Source organism: Larus michahellis, chromosome 3, assembly GCF_964199755.1.
Source record: "Larus michahellis chromosome 3, bLarMic1.1, whole genome shotgun sequence".
Classification (NCBI taxonomy): Eukaryota; Metazoa; Chordata; class Aves; order Charadriiformes; family Laridae; genus Larus; species Larus michahellis.
The window spans coordinates 33,573,486-33,590,269 of NC_133898.1; the positions used below are offsets into that span (position 1 = coordinate 33,573,486).

General features: G+C 36.3%; 1 protein-coding gene and 1 long non-coding RNA gene across 3 annotated transcripts in view; one reads left to right on the forward strand and one right to left on the reverse strand.

Annotated features, from left to right (window-relative positions):
* The window catches only part of PLEKHH2 (pleckstrin homology, MyTH4 and FERM domain containing H2), a 54,983-nt gene that overhangs the window by 22,790 nt on the left and 15,409 nt on the right, over positions 1-16,784 (forward strand). Inside the window, exons 8-22 of one of the 2 annotated variants that reach the window (XM_074579581.1) lie at positions 1,462-1,644; positions 2,709-3,697; positions 4,701-4,776; positions 5,262-5,356; positions 5,977-6,121; positions 8,313-8,449; positions 9,205-9,285; positions 9,510-9,620; positions 9,883-9,969; positions 10,540-10,698; positions 11,348-11,428; positions 13,411-13,590; positions 13,857-13,965; positions 14,068-14,180; positions 16,425-16,604. In XM_074579581.1, the coding sequence (XP_074435682.1) occupies positions 1,462-1,644; positions 2,709-3,697; positions 4,701-4,776; positions 5,262-5,356; positions 5,977-6,121; positions 8,313-8,449; positions 9,205-9,285; positions 9,510-9,620; positions 9,883-9,969; positions 10,540-10,698; positions 11,348-11,428; positions 13,411-13,590; positions 13,857-13,965; positions 14,068-14,180; positions 16,425-16,604 (2,726 nt within the window). The remainder of the gene's footprint in view (positions 1-1,461; positions 1,645-2,708; positions 3,698-4,700; positions 4,777-5,261; positions 5,357-5,976; positions 6,122-8,312; positions 8,450-9,204; positions 9,286-9,509; positions 9,621-9,882; positions 9,970-10,539; positions 10,699-11,347; positions 11,429-13,410; positions 13,591-13,856; positions 13,966-14,067; positions 14,181-16,424; positions 16,605-16,784) is intronic. The other variant, XM_074579580.1, reaches the window with a different exon arrangement.
* LOC141740628 (uncharacterized) overlaps positions 1-16,784 on the reverse strand; it is a 59,655-nt gene that overhangs the window by 22,778 nt on the left and 20,093 nt on the right. The gene's annotated exons all lie outside the window — the stretch shown is intronic.

The following is a 16,784-nucleotide window of genomic DNA, read 5'->3' on the forward strand; positions in this document are numbered from 1 at the left end:
TTTAATTTTTATGAAGAAGACATGCAGACAAACCACAATTGTTTTTTGTTGGGTGAACTGTTTTTTGTTGGGTGAACAGGTATCTCTGTTATTTAAGAGGTTCTGTAAGTAGTAAGATTTGACTGGATTTATGTCAGATCTTTGCTTTCACTTCTTTGTAGCATAGCTGGCCCTAGCACTGTTAAGGAATAGATGAATGTCAGTCCGCATCTGCTTTTTCTAGCAAATGCTAGCAAATCAAAATTCTGATCAGATTTTTTTAATTACTACATTTGACTACAGTGATCCAAAACCTTAATTCAGCCACAGTATCACCAGGTTCCTCTCTAAGTGGGTACAGTTAATTTAAAAATCGTAAAATGCAAATATGGGAAAGAGGAATATCCCCAACAAAGGGCATTATTTTGCATTAATCAAAGTTGAATTTTATTTGCCACTGTATTGCCTGTTCACCAGCTTTCTTAAGTCTCTCTGAAGGTTCCCACAGTCCTCTCCATACTTGGTTGACCTGACACTATCATCTGAAAATCTTGTTAGTTTGCTACCTAGCCCTCATTTCTTAATAATGTATCTCATGTATGTATGTACATACACAGACATTTATAATATGTGTATGTATATTTATATGCGTGTGTACACAGGTAATATGTATAATAGATGAAAATATAAGTCTTTACAAAACACATACACAATATGAAGCTTTTAAATTAAGATGCACCTCTCTGTTAATGAGGAAACAGGATTGTTTTGTTTCCTTGCTATTTTTCGATCAGTAGCAATTCTACACACTTCAGCACTTAACAGCTTTAGTCATCCTCTTCTGAGAGATGTATTCAAAGGCTTTTTGAGACACTAAGATTTGTCAGCTGGTTTTCAACAAACATTTACTGCTATGCTCAAAAATATTAAGAAATTTATTACTGTTTGCAGTGTCCATGTTGGTAACAGGCTGTAAATTATGATCATGGGATACTGTTCTAAACAGTTTACAGGTATGAATAAGGGCCTTTTGTTCCTGGATCTGCCAGGACAATCTGTCCCTAAGGCCAGATTTCATATTCTCATTTTATGTTTTCACCTTCTCTTGAAATCCTCCATATATACCTTCTAAGCCTGGTAACTTACTCCTTTATATTTGCTGTAGCACCTATTACAGATTCTCTTAATATTTTTATCTGAAGGGAAGGCCACCACATATTTTAATACTATTGTTCTACAGTCTTTCCCATATTATATATCCTAGACCAATCCATACGTTTAATTTCAGTCACAGCAGAATAAAATCAGGTATTTCCAGTAGGTTTTCATTCTGTATTAAGTGCATGTTTTATATCTTATTGCTGTGAAACTGTTAAAAGAGATTTTTTTTTTCTTTCTATACTAAAAAATCAGTCCTTAAGAACTAGAAATGTAGCTCTGGGTTTCACATTAACACAAGATTTCTGAATTACTATTCTTCAGAAGCTACGGGCAAGAAATCTGTTACGTCAACACAAAAACCTGGAGAGTGTCAGCGACTAAGCAGTTTGACTTTTGGATGCTTTTCAAACAGAGCAAGAAGTCCTCAACCATCTCCTAACCTTGAAGAAATAAGCAAGTCTTCATGTAAAGAGTCCGACTACACTGAAGGCAAAAACATGATAGGTACTTAGTCACCAATACTGTCATTTTCTCCCCAGTGATTCACGGTACACAAAATTGCAAGTTGAGGTCTGTAGAAAATCAGAGATTGAAACAGATCCTATTAATATTTTATATATTTACATTACACTGAGATCATTATAAAGGTCGGTATGTATTATTATTTCCATTTTTATAGATGAGAGAACTGAAGTAAGAATCTGTATTTTCAAGGGAAAGGATAAGAAATAGAACCTTAGGCTTGCCTGGATGGAAGCAGGTGAAGTTTTGCAACTTCATTACTTTAATGTGGACTAAATGAAAAATTGGCTTATCCAATCCACTTTAACTTCATACAGCTATTTAACATTAACTTTCCCAAGTGCCTGTGTCCCTAGTTCTAGCATCTGTTTTAACTCAGGGGGAGCGCATTGGCCTCACTGACACGCTGCAAGCTATAGCTCTCTCTTGCAAAACCAGGTAAAAGTGAACAGCAGAAGCAAAGCTATTTTTAATACAGCGTCTTTCCCTAAGCATTTTTCATGAGCCTCTCTTGTATATCTTAAGCATTCGCCACTGGGAATACAATAATAAGAAGAAATTTCAGTGTATAAACACTGTAGAAATGCTCAGAATGCTTGATTTGTTAATGTAAATCTTTTCTGGCAAGCTTCTGTTAAACTTTAATTTTCCTTAGATTTAATAAAGCAGCTAAATTTACATGCCGTCTTGAGTCTTTGGAGTTCTGGGGTTTTTTTTGTTTGCTTGTTTATTTTCATACCTGTGTGGTTTACCTTAAAATATGGCTCCACTCTGCTTATCTTCACTTTTATTGCTATTTTTAGTTTGTCTAGAACTTTGAGTAATGTCTGTTACAGTTTTTTGGAAATGTCATTGCAACTTCAGTTGCATTCAAAAATTTATAATATTTTTTCTTAAGGTATATTATTTACAATATTAAAAAACATAAATGTGCTTACATATTTGAAATTATTACCTACTTACTGTTTGCAGACATGATGACAAAATCCTTTAGCAGTCAAGTTTGCTAAAGTAATTTTCTCATGTTCATTATATTTTTCCTCTAGAGAAGGATATCCTGGAAACTACCTTTGCTGGTCCTGCACACGAGACCAATAAAGGTCAGAAGTCATTGCCACAAAGTTCCTCTGGATCAGAGCAGAACAAAAACGTGCGAACAAGCTGTTTGTCCAAAGATATAGACAGCGACATGTCGAAGAACTCCTGCACTACTGGGAGCGACTGGAGCTCAGACGAGGACGGAGGAGACAATAAAGGACTGAAATCCAGGTGTGCATCGACTCTTTCAAGCCACACATCTGAAGAGAATGCAAGGTACAGTAGAGTGGGAAGTGAAATGTATTTGACAGCATCTGATGACAGCAGTTCCTTCTTTGAAGATGAGAGTTTTGGTGTGCAGAGGACTCAGCACAAGAAGTTCTACTCCTGGCAGCAAGGGTCCCAAAGAAAAGGCCAGAACAATCCAGGTGGAAAGTGCAACTCTGACTTCACAAGTAAAAAGAAAGATCAAGATAGTTCTTCAGATGAACTGAATAAGAAATTTCAATCTCAGAGGCTAGATTATTCATCCTCATCCAGTGAGGCAAATACCCCAAGTCCAATTTTAACCCCTGCTCTGACACCCAAACACCCAATTCTAGCAACTTCTGCAGGTTCTCAATGCACAACGCCATCGGATTCTCCCTCAAATTTGCCACCTCCAAAGTTACGGACTCCTAATGTGTTTAGTATAAATTCAGCATTAGCAAAGAAACACCTAAGCCAGCCCCAGCTGAGTTCTGACAAAATGTTTGGTAGAAATAGAAATGCCATAAGCATGATACGTCCCTGGAGACCTCAGGAAACAGACATTGATCTGGTAGATGGAGAAGATACTGATATTTTAGAGAAAATGGAGATTGGCTGTGATGAAGGAGTGTTTACCTATGACTGCACTGAAGCACAAAATGCTGAAGGTCAGGAACCTTGTGATACCACAAAAAAGGGTGCTAGCAACAAACCTCCAACCCCTCCGTTACATCGGTTTCCTTCCTGGGTAAGTGTAATTATAGATATTTTTCCTACTGGTGAAACTAATTAATTTTCATGCCTCTCTCCTATGCTTGTTGTTGCCTCTAGCTTTCTTATTCTCTGTTTGATGACAACACCGGGTGTTACCTTAATTGGAACTAAGATGACAAACTCAGAAGCAAATTTGATTTGAAGCACGGTATTTCTGCTGTTGAAAAACACAGTCACTATTTTTGTAGATAAGACCATTTTTTTCATGTTACATCTAAGTTACATATGTCCTTTTGAGTGTATCAAAGGAGGTAATGCTTGTGACTGCATTCATTTATCTTAACACCAACAGAGTGTAAGAATGCTGGTGTCGGTGCCATTGTACCACTCACAATCTAGACAATTAAGTTCACAGAAGGCAACTACAGATGACAGAAGTTATTGATCATATTTCCAAGTGAAATTTTAAAGCCATCGGTCAGGGAATTAAAATAGATATTAATACGTGTTACACAAAATCCAAAATTAACTATGTCAAGACTCACTGATTCTGCAGTTCCACAGTCAGAGATTTATTAATGATTCAGAGATGAATAATGCGTTAATGTAACTGCTTCTCTACATATATATTTCAGTGCATATTTTTTCACTATAGATTTCCTTATGGCAGCCTTTTAACACAAAACAGTTGAAAAGTTGCCTCCTAATGGCATTTCTCTGTTTCTAATATACAATCTTCCATTAAAAAATATTCTCGCTATAGCTTCTTTGGCCCCTGATAATAGTATTTTTAAAAATAAGTTACCTACAGGGCAAGAATTGTGTGAAAAAAGGTTGAACCAGACTATGGATATGATGGGTGTGGCATATAAAACAAGGATGCATTTTTCAGCTGCTGCTGCTGACACCATTTTATTAATCATTTTATCACATTGTTGCACTAACACAAAGACTAGGAGGCTATGGGGAGGCTAAACGAAAGAAAAGTAATTGTTGTGTTTTAATTATCTACCATCAAATCCATTCTGCTTGTATAGGAAAGCAGAATTTATGCTGTAGCCAAATCTGGTTTAAGGATGTCTGAAGCTTTCACCACGGAATCTCTTAACAAAAGTAAGTCGTTTAGCTCTTCATTATCTCAACAAAAATTCTCTTCCTACGGTCATTTGTAAGCAAGGACCAAATGTCCCATGTTCCTCTAAGATATTTTTACGAAGATGCAGTTATCTGCTATTTAATACCTAGAAGATCATTGGTTATCTTTCCATTGTCTTCTATTACCTTGCCTCTTGACTTTGTGCTGAATTTGTACTTCGTTCACTCCAGTTTTCTTTTCAATTCATCTTGAAGATTCTATACCAGGTACCATGGTAAGACATATACTTGCAATTTTAAAAGGGTTAGTGGTCATGACTACAGTTTATTTATACTCCTTAAAACTGTTGTAAATTTCAAAAAGCTATAAATGTCACATCCAAAACAGTTCAGGAAGTAGTTTGCTTTTTATAGCAGTTACACAATGCAAAAAATTGCATTTGAATTTGGTTAACTGAGGTGTAAATTTGGAACGTCGTTTATAAAATACATTGCTTTTTTAGGTGCTGCTTCATTAACTTCATACTCCATATCTGGATTATATACATCTCTGATATATAAGAACATGACCACTCCTGTCTACACCACTTTGAAAGGGGTAACTGTATTATTGTTTAAAGGAAATTTTTAAATACCATTAAGCTTCACATCCAGGAACTTGCTGTTTCACATTTGATGCTACCATGCCAAATAAGTCATAAGACGATGTTTAGAGATCACAGAACCCCCAAAGTAATGGAAATGTCAAATAGCTGGAAAAAAAACTAGTGCTGCTTATAAAATGTTACTAGCCCAGGTTAGTTCCTGCTGATTTTTTCCAAAGGCTTGTTAATTATTAAACAGAGCCACATGGTGTTCAATGTCATAATTAAAAGTGTGTGTATGTGTAGAAATGTCCTTGTGTCAGTGCCAAAGCCGTTCATAGTCAGATAGCCAGCAGTAACACAGCATTGTTTGTTTTCTGGCAGCCTTTTGTGATTTGGAAAGATCCATGCCTTGAGCTACCTCAGGTTTCTGTTTTAAAGTGTGGGGGTTGTTGAGTGTACAGAGAGCAGAGGGAATTCAGTTTTCTGTTAATACTTTTGTGTGCCAAAACTCACAACCCAAGTAAGAACAGCTTTGAATGTTATGAAACCAGCAGAGCTCTGACACAGTATGAGGGAAATGACTGATACCCTTCATGCAAGGTATCAAAGAATGTTGTGTTAATTTCTGCAGAAAGCAACTCAAATAAGCAACAGCCCATTTATAGATGAGTCGTCAGGATCTGAGGAAGAAGACAGCTCTCGGTCCAGCTCAAGGACTTCCGAGTCTGATTCTCGAAGCAGAAGTGGTCCGGGTAGTCCTCGGGCTATGAAACGAGGTAGGCAAAAACCGTAAGAATGAGTAACTTCTGGGGAAAGTTTGGAAAACTAGGCAGTTTACACGGTCTTCTTAGAAATGGATTTCTTCCGTAAACAGCATGGACATCTTAAATCTAGGCTTTTATCTCAGCTATCAAAGCCTAAATCTATTCAAGTACAAGAAAGGACTGTTATACATGGCTTTCTTTTTATTGCTGTTATTGTAGATGTCTTTTTAAGGCATTAATCTAGTAGCTGGCTGTTGTCATGAGGGCAGTGTGACCTGTACATTCAAAGGAAGAAGCCCCATTCTATCTATACTCTGTCATGCCAAGGAATTCCTATGATCTTTAACTGTAGGTAAGTAAAAATGACATAGAAAAATGTGATTGCCATCAGAAAAAAAAACCCACATATATTCAAGTTTATAAAACAAAGTAACAGTTTCATGTGAGTATTTTGTTCTGTCATCTCATGCAATAAAGGACTTCTTTCATTTTTACAGTGATTGTCTCAAGGTCCTGTGCAAAGATTTAGTTAAAATACTTGAATCTAGTAATGTTCTGTCTTTTGTGGAAGACAGTTCTCACAGCTGTAGGTAGTCGTGTGTTTTCCATCAGCAGAATGAAAATAATGTGCTCCATAACATTGAAAGATACAACGCTTCCTCATGGGGTGACAGTATCAGTGTAATATCCCTCTGAATAATTCTTCACTGGGTAAACCAAGGGAGACTAAAATCTAATATCCCAGTAAGGCCAAGCGTTAAGGTCCTGCATTATACATCGCTTTAGAAATGCAAAATAACATTATTCAGTACTCTCTGTTATACATGTTAAAATCCCAGTTAGCAGGAGCTCCACTGAGTCACACTTGAGCAGGTAGATAGAGCCACTGGTCCAGGAGGAGTTTTCCAGTGCCAGCCACATGTGGCACCAAGTCCTGTTTCCAGTGATGTGCTTACAGTTTTGCAACCTTAGTGTGAAAGGCACTCATAGTTCCTGCTTCCCAGCAGCTCCACCTTGCTGAGCAAAAACCAGTGTCATGGCTGCAGACGCATCTCATGTCACATGTTTGCACAACAGGAAAACTAAATTAGCTAATCTAATAGCTGGTTTCACCTACAATTTCTATCTGTCACTGTAAAATGGAAACATTCCTTTTATTCATGCTTTCTTCTCATAAAATAGCCCTTGCATTGTTTTATGCATGGAAACCTTTCTTAACCACAAAACACATATGTACATATCTTTGTTGAGATCATGTTATTTAAAAATCTAGGCAGCCACAAATTTAGGCACATAATTAACTTGCTGCGTATTTGTTACTAAAGGTCCTGCTTGAGAAGAGACCACTCTGAAAGCCCAGCTGGCTTACCAAAGCAATAAAGGAGAAAAGCTTTTTTTTTAAAAATAAAATTGGCAAATGAGTTTGGAAATTAATGAAACAAAGGAAACAAGACATCTTCATTTCAATCTTGGAGAGTAACCTTTCAGAGTAGAACACTAGTACTTACAAAAGGACATGTTCACATGTTTGAAAATAATTATTTCTATGATGAATAAGGGAGGAGTGTGAATTTTCATTGATGATTCACTAGATTGAAAACAGGTTACATTTGGGGGGGGGATTCAAGCTAATAAACTCTAAAAAAAAATCCTGAAATCTGGAATTCAGATTTTTAGAAAACCTCAGTATAAAAATTCATAATGATTGCAAAATAAAGATAGTCATCTAGAGCTTCAACACATAGCAGATCTTGAGCATAGCTTTTTAGTACACAAGCAGTTGCATGAGCAATCCAGACACTACATGGAAAGGGGAAAGGGAAAGTTGCTTAGTTTAATTAAAGATCCTGTATGTGTTTTGTAGAGAATGAATATGATGCATGGCACTAACATCCTCCTTAAAAAAGCTGTAGTAATATAACAGAAGGTGATAATATATAGAAGACATTCATTTCTTGTTTCATTCACAAGTGACTTAAATTCTGTTTAATTATGAAGAAAATGGGATTCAGGTATTAGCACTGTGCTAATAGTTCAATATGCTGATATTTTAAAAAATGCTTGGTTCCTGATGGATTTATGTTGATACTTTTGTTTCCCTGCAGATCCTACTCAGATATTCTTTCTGCACAGATATTCTGATCTCGTTTGTGTCTAATGTAATAAAAAAATATAAAGAAACATGTTTCTTCTTTTAATGCAGGTGTGTCTCTGTCTTCTGTGACCTCAGAAAGTGACTATGCTATTCCTCCAGATGCATATTCAGTAGATACAGACTATTCAGAGCCAGAGCAGAAACTTCCTAAGACTTCTTCCTCATCTAGTGATAATGGAAAAAATGTGAGTACTTAAGTTCTGTGAAGAAGCTCACCTGTGGTACTATGTGCATATTTATGTTCAGAGACTGCTACCAAATCTCTATATTCACTCTTGCTGACTCACAGACTGCCTTAGGAGTACAAATAGCAAAATATACCAACGATAAGTTAGCCACATAAGACTATAATGATTGAAGGAAAGTGGAGGACAACTCTGAGCTTTCTATATAATGAATGGAAATAGGCAGACAACTCCAGAAGACAACTCAAAGCACTTAAGATTTACCTTTAGTGGAACCAGATCTGGTATCAGATTGCATATGAAATACTAAAATCAGCTTGGCATTCCACTGAAGGAGTTGGAGGCCTCAGTAGAAATCTATGCGCGCAGTAATACATTTCTATAGTTTCCTCATACAGGGAAAACTTTACATGTCAGAGAAATTTTAAGTATAGCAACGTGCAAGGACAGGTCAAAGAAACCAAACCGTTACAGGGTATTGGTCTGGCTCCAGGAGTTTTTTAATGGGCTATGTTACTAGTTAGTGTCTTAACATACAAGTGGATTGACTGCCTGGTGATATAATTTATTTTAAGCTTCCTTCACAGAGCAAAACTGTGAACTGTGTTATACAGGTGTTCACACTAAAAATATGTCTGTGCAGAGCTCTGAATTACAGTGCTCTATAACTGGTCTGTAGGTTAGTCTCTGAAGTTGGGAAAAAATACATATTTACATTGTATTCATTTTGTTCCTTTTTTAATATAAATAATTAGCAAGTAAAACCAGGAGTCATCATATTCTTCATTCTTTTGTATAGTTCTGGGCAAATCACTTACTCTCCACGTACTATAACTGTAAGTAGGGATATTAATTAGCTATCCTACGTGCATGGCATTTGTCTTAATTGATGCTTGTAAAAACTTTGTTGTTGGACTAAAGTCTCATCAAATACTGTAATTATTATTTAGCATGCTTTTACGTCATTAAAATGTGGTTTGTGTGTATTTATACATATCTTTGAAGCATATAGGTATATATGTGTACCTAACTACTTTTTATCTAACTTCTAAATAATCAGGAACCTTTGGAAAAATCTGGATATCTTTTAAAAATGGGTGGTAAAGTAAAGACCTGGAAACGACGGTGGTTTGTGCTTAAAGGAGGTGAATTACTATACTACAAATCTCCAGTAAGTACATGTAACTTACCTGCTACGTAATATTACATTGTTTTTACTGAGAATCTAGAGCTGCTAGAAGGAAAAGAAATGCATTCCTGGTGGCTGAGCTGTTAGAGAGTGATTCAGGACTCAGTTCCTCAAGAGGTGTAGGAGGTACTCAATGTCTAACTAGGAAGTAGTTATCAAGATTAATGTTTAAATCAGTTCTACAATTATTTATTGCAATTTATTGGTAGATTTAAAATATTCTTTTTCCATTCGTTCCATACAGAGTGATGTCATTCGAAAACCTCAAGGTCAAATAGAGCTAAATGCATCTAGCCACATTGAACGGGGTGATGGAAAACAAACAATTCAGGTACCTGTTTATCTCATGTGTGTTTCAGTGCGTATTTATTCCCTCCATCTCCAAAACCAATCCCTTGTTCCAGTCCCTATTGCATTGGAAGTCTAAATGTGGACTTGGAATTAATCAGTGCCCTTTGTTTGAAACTAAAGAATCATTTCAGTTACAGAAACTATAAAAAGGCCTACATGTAGTTTTGTTTGTATTGCTACAAAGGTCAGATCGTGACATATGAGATATAAAGAAACAAGTAGTCTTGGGGCCAGCCATTAGGGTTGAGAGAGTTGTTTGTCTGAAAGGAGATAAATTGAGTTTTCTCAACTTTTCTGTCCTGGAACTTTTCAGATAAAGACTTAGAAAGAGTCTAAGTGTAAAAAGTAGAAAGAGTGGCTCTCTAGTCTTTCTAGGTAGAAAGAGTGGCTCTGCCTGGCCACGGAATGTTTTGTTAATGAAAAGTACTTTGGAGAAAATAAACCCTCCAAAGCTGTGAAACTACATTGGGTAGTATATGTTACAATCCTCACACTGTGGAGTCAAATGTATAATGTTCTTCAAGTTCAAGACTTTTCTGTTACTATATAGCTGACCACAGAAAAACGAACATACTACCTGACTGCAGATTCTCCCAACATCTTAGAAGAATGGATCAAAGTACTACAGAATGTTCTTAAAATACAGGCTGCCAGCCCACTTTTCATACAGCCCGAAATCAAGCCAACCATGAAAGGATTGCTTACAAAGGTAGGAACGCTTTTCTTCCCCCAATCTGCTTTGTCCCTTATTTCTTAAGAATAATACCTAGATGAAAATGGCCCTACAACAAAATAAATACAAGCAAAACAGTCTTTCCCAGTACTTTACTACCAACTCACCTACTTTGGGCAATGTTTTTCTTCTGGTGGTTTGATTTTATTTGGTTTTTCTTTTCGTCTTTTTAATTCATTAGTTCCTGTGCTGGAGTTCTCCATTTGCAATTCAGTGATGTCCTAGTTCAGCATATGTTTCAGTAGCTAATTGGCCTATCTTATTTCAGTGGAGTGCTCTCTTTTTCTATATTACTCACTGGGACAGATTATTTCAAGATAATAAGAATACTGTATAAAAGGAATTTTTCTCTTTTAATTCTTCCATTTCCTTAGCTTCCACTAATTTAGGCCTGATCCAAAGCAAAATGAAAAACTCACACTGGCCTTACTAGGCTTTAGATGAGCATCTAATGCTTTAATTCTTACGCCCTTAATAGAGTTATGCAGTTTTAATTATTTGTCTAGTAATGTGTAAAGGAATTTGAACCAAGGCATTTATTTCCAACATCACCAAAGTTCCAAGATGGTGAAATGTAGTCTGTATTTCTCTGTTTGTGCTTGTTCGTAATGTTCTGTAATTTCAGGTGAAACATGGATATTCCAAAAGAGTTTGGTGTACCCTAGTTGGAAAAATTCTGTATTATTTCCGTAATCAAGAAGACAAGGTAGGTCGCTTACTTGTTTCCTTAGTGAATGGAAGATAACATACTGAAGTAGAATATAAACAGTAAGTTACAGCTTTACTAAGGTACAATTGGCCTGGGTAGTATATGATTACCAAATACTCAGATTTCACAGATTGTCAACTTGAAAGGTTCCTATCTAATAGACAGTAATCCAAGGCACGCCCATGGGTCTCCTTCTCCTACGGGACGTGATATATATTCTGCATCTTCTTATCCATAGCCCAAGGGGCACACTGATTTGCTGATTTTGTGACATCAAAGCATTTTATTTAAATTACTCTTTAAAAAAGTGTAATACAGGACTGCAGAATTAAATTACTAGAATATTAATTTCTGGCTCATCTTACAGAGACATAAAAATTAACTTGCATTTTCTCCTATGAATAAATCTATGTTTAAAGTATCTGAATTTACACATTTTTACCATTGAAGATGTTGGGGGTTTTGCATGCCCTTTAGAAGCATTTAAGAATTTTGCTGGATTCTTGTGAATATTTCCCTCACATTTGGAACAAGTTTTGCTGCCCTTTTAAAGCAAAATTGAAACTAATTTGCTAGCTTGTAATAGAATAAGAATTTAGCTTTTGTAAGCAGAATATGTATGAAAAGTTTCCCTAAGCTAGTTCTTTTCTAATGTTCAACAATTTGCTAATGAAAAACATGTTTGCTGTAGCTGAATGTGTCTGTGTGGAAACAAATTACACAATCTGCTGCGGTTAATACAGTAATGGAGTCCATTTAAGTGGCCTCCTTTCAAAATGGAATTCAAATTAAAAAATCAGCCAATGGTGTTTTACTTAAACTTAGTGAATAAATCAGTCTTGACTATTTGTATAGTGGCATCTCATGATTCTCAGAATCTCATCTTGTTCAAAAAGTTGAATGCTTCAGAAGCACCACAGAAAATATAAACCACCACATGCATCTTTAATCCTTACTAGTGAGAGCACTGGAATAAAGAGCCACCACTATGTGATGTTTTCTTCAAAATTATTATATTAGTAAGAGCTCATTTTATCAAATCACTATTCAAGAAGCCCACCCTAGATTTGAGTCAAACTTGCCAGCCGCTCTCCAGGACAGTACTTTCAAAACAGTATTATTGAGAAGCCTTGTCTGCTTTTCACTGGTGTTGATATTTCAAGACAATTTACACTTGAATGTGGCAGAAATAAGATGCTAGTTACTGTAGTGCCCAACTGTCCTTTTACCAAAGGGAAACAAACATCCCTCTGTTTCTGCTGAATCACTGAGCATTGCTAGACATCACAAACAACACAGAAACCGTAGCCAAGTCTTCTTCACTACACCATTAAATAACACTCTCTTGAACATCCTGATGTCTGAATGGCTAGAGAAAGAGCAGTGGTGCTGTGGGAAGGGAGGGAGCTTTGCATAAATGAATGGCTTTTCATATAAAATATTTCCTGATAGATCATCATGACTACATATACGAACAAGACTCAAGTACTGTGATCTATCAGACTGGAGAATGAAATCAACTGAGAAGGTCTACCACACAAAAAGATTACCTTTTGAATTTATAGCATGAACAAAACAGATACATCAACAATACACTGGTGTCCTCTGAAATAACAAGATTATAACTGAAGTACTAGGCTTGACCCAGGGAAATTTTGCTTGGAACCAGGTCTGGAAACTCTGGAGAACTACTTCTGTCACCCTAACAGATATCTATTAAATTAACCAGATGCAGCAGTAGTTCTGGAAAAGAATTTTTGAAAATCTCACTTTCAGACTTTAGCACTTAGCATTCTCTTTCTGCTGTCTGCAACAGCTGGCTTATCTGGCATTCCTTGGCAGGACTGAAAATGAATAAATACAAATGGGTATTGATGGTACTTCATGTTTTTCTTTCTATTTGTAGAACAAGAAATATAAAATCAGTGTGCACCAAAACAAGTATTTGCTCTCTCACCACTTCTGATATTTACTTTTAGTTTCCTCTTGGTCAAATCAAGCTTTTTGAGGCAAAGGTTGAAGAAGTTGATAGATCATGTGATTCTGATGAAGATTATGAGGCTAGTGGTCGCAGTTTATTATCAACACATTACACTATTGTTATCCACCCCAAAGATCAAGGACCTACTTATCTTCTTATAGGATCCAAACACGAGAAGGTAATAAAATGACTTTTTAATTGAGTTCCAGTAACGTGTCTATGAGTGTGGTGCTGTGATACAGATATTTATTAAAGAAGAGGAGGAAGAGGGGGACCTACAAGTCATTGGCTTGTAGTTTGATATAATAAGCAAGGAGAAGGTCCTGCATCATTAACAGGGCTTCAACAAGAGTGCATGGTAGTGTTTCAAGTTGAAAGCAAAATGCTGATGAAGCAGCTCTTTCCAACACAGAATGAGTGAGCTGCTGTGTTTTTCTACTTCAGGATACGTGGCTTTATCATCTGACAGTTGCAGCTGGAAGTACCAGTGTAAATGTTGGATCTGAGTTTGAACAACTTATTTGCAAATTATTAAACATGGAAGGTGATACCAGTAAGTTTGTTTTGTTTCAACATATTAATCTTCTAATACTTATTTACTGAATGTACTTATGAACTGAATTAATTGCAGAACGTATATGTTTTATCTGCTTAGCTTCTCAGATTTGGAGACATCCTACTCTTTGCCACAGCAAAGAAGGAATTGCTTCCCCTCTTACAACATTGCCATCGGAAGCCTTGCAAACTGAAGCAATTAAATTATTTAAGGTAAAACCACGGCAGATAGCTTTTTTTATTAATTGACTTACGAATTTAACTCTTAGCTAAAGAATGGCTTACTAGAGATGTTCAACAGATAAGAAAAAAGAAAAGAGAAGTTAACACCTTTAGTGGAGGTAACTAATGGACAGTGGCAGAATGTCCCCATATTATCTCACCAAAGACTATCACTTCCAATGTAGAGAGACCACTTTTAGTTATGAGGGAGCAGTTTAGGCTTCAACTTTTGGCCTTTCGACTGAGGTATTGATAAAGTGCAAGTTAGTAGAAAAATCCACAGCCATCATGGATTATAATTTTATCACAAAGTTCATAAGCCCCAGCGAACCTAACAGCATGGATGGATCTCCCTATTCAGAGAACTGTATCTGAAATACTATTTTTTAAATTAGATTTCAGGAAGAAAAAATGGTAGATTAAAGTTTTGTTGTACATATATTTAAATCAGCTAGAAGACATTTTAAAAATCAGAAGAAAAACAAAGCAAAGTTTAAGCAAGTCATGGGTTATTTCAAATTGAGATAGAAGCTAGAGGTTCTACTGCTCTTTTTAATAAAAAGAAAATCTTTTAAGAACAGCTACTTCATATGAAGAAAAGACTGATTAGGTATTCTAGTAATATAAACAGAAAAAATATTAGAGATTAAAATTATTGAGAGTATTTCACAACAGTTCTTTGAATTCACTTTTAAAGATTTTCATACACCTTTAAAAATACACAAATGTATACCTCCCAGTAGTAGTGAAAAGGCTTTGTGATTAAGAGACACATAATGCTTCATAACTGCTGTGCCGCAGCTAGTTTCTTGAGAATTTTTGTATGCCAGTAAGACCTCATATCTTTCCCAGTTAAAGGCCAGAGAGGTGGTTGGTATCTCTAGAGAGGGTGTGCTGCGATACCATTAAACCTTCTTTTTCCTCTCTCCTGCCCTCACCCAGGTAAAACTACTCCTCAGTGTTAACTAATAGCCAGGCTATAAAGTCTATTTCAGAGACAAAATCTTGCTCTTCCTTTTTCTGTACATTGTGAAATAAATTACAAGTTGGAAGGCATGGAGCTTGGATGAATGAACTTCCTTCACAGAACTTACACAAGTCTAAAGACCAAATTCCCTGAAGCATCAACTATCTATCTGGAGCATTTTGATGTAATGGTTTGGATCTAGAAAGGAATTCAAGACAAGCACTGTATAATCAGTCACAGCTACTTGTAGGCAAACTTTCCAATTTGTTGCTCTGAAATGTTTCGAGCACTTTAAAGAAGTACACGCATCTTACTTTCTGCAATCCTGCAGCATGAAAATTTAGAAGGAAATACACTTATCTAATGAAAATAAATGTATATCTATTTGGAAATCACTCTCTGAAGTATATTTTAGACCTAATTCAAATCACAGACACTTGCCTAAAATAAATAAATAAGAGATGACTTTTATGACCTTTACTGAAACTTTGTATAAAATCAGTTTAAAAGTCAGGTAGGGAACTGATTTAGAAACAGATCAAGTCATGTTTCAGTTATTCCATTGCTGACAAAAATCAGTCCTGTGCATCCAGATATTTTCAGATAGTCTAGAAATAGATTGGGCTTCCATCCATTTCTTGTATTTTGCTGATATACCTTGAAAATTCATCAGCTCTTATATAGAGTAAATGCAATGAGTGGTAAGTATGCGTTCTAATACAGCATAGCAAATGCTTAACACCTGGCTTTCCTAAGACAGTACTGGGGATATGAAAGGTTATACTTACCCACAGTAAAAATACCAGTGAAAGCCAAGATGTGAAACAGGTGGCTCCGAGTTATGGTTTTCTTATCTGCGTATATTCTGCCATGTTGTGCTCACTACTTGCACAAGCATTTTACACTGGCTGCCATTGAGAGCTGTACACCTTGCATTTTAAAGTCCCGCAGAGGGGTAAGTGATGTTCAGCATGTCCTTAAGCTCGCCTACCACAACTGTTGCAACTCCTGCTAGAGCTCACTCCATTAGATACTGAGCGAAGAGTGTTTTTTAAGAGGTGTTTTTATCTGAAGTCTCTCTGGCTAGCTTTTCATCCATTCTGGCCCCTTTTCACCCCTTTTTGGGGGGCCAGCAGGGTTTCCTTAGTCTACTGGTAAACTGACTAATTGTGACTTCAGTTATAGCATGCGTTTCTTACACAGAATGTCTAAAAGATTTATTTGACCTTTTTGTATGTAAACTCACTTGCTTATTATTTTATATCTAGACCTGCCAGTTGTTTATAAATGCTGCAGTTGACTCTCCTGCCATTGATTACCATGTATCTTTGGCCCAAAGTGCTTTGCAGATCTGCCTCACACATCCTGAACTTCAAAATGAGATCTGTTGTCAGCTTATTAAACAGACTAGACGTCGACATCCACAAAATCAGGCAGGACCAATACAGGTAACCCAGTATTTGTTTTAATGGCATCTATTTCAACAGAAGTGAAGGAACTACCCAGACACTTTAAAATGGTAAAGGGGCTCCGGTCTTCTGTAGTATCTGCTTACTTAAAATCACGTAAAACACAGAACTAACATCTTACTACTGCTGTGTCTTCCTGAAATGAAGCTGATGCTGTTC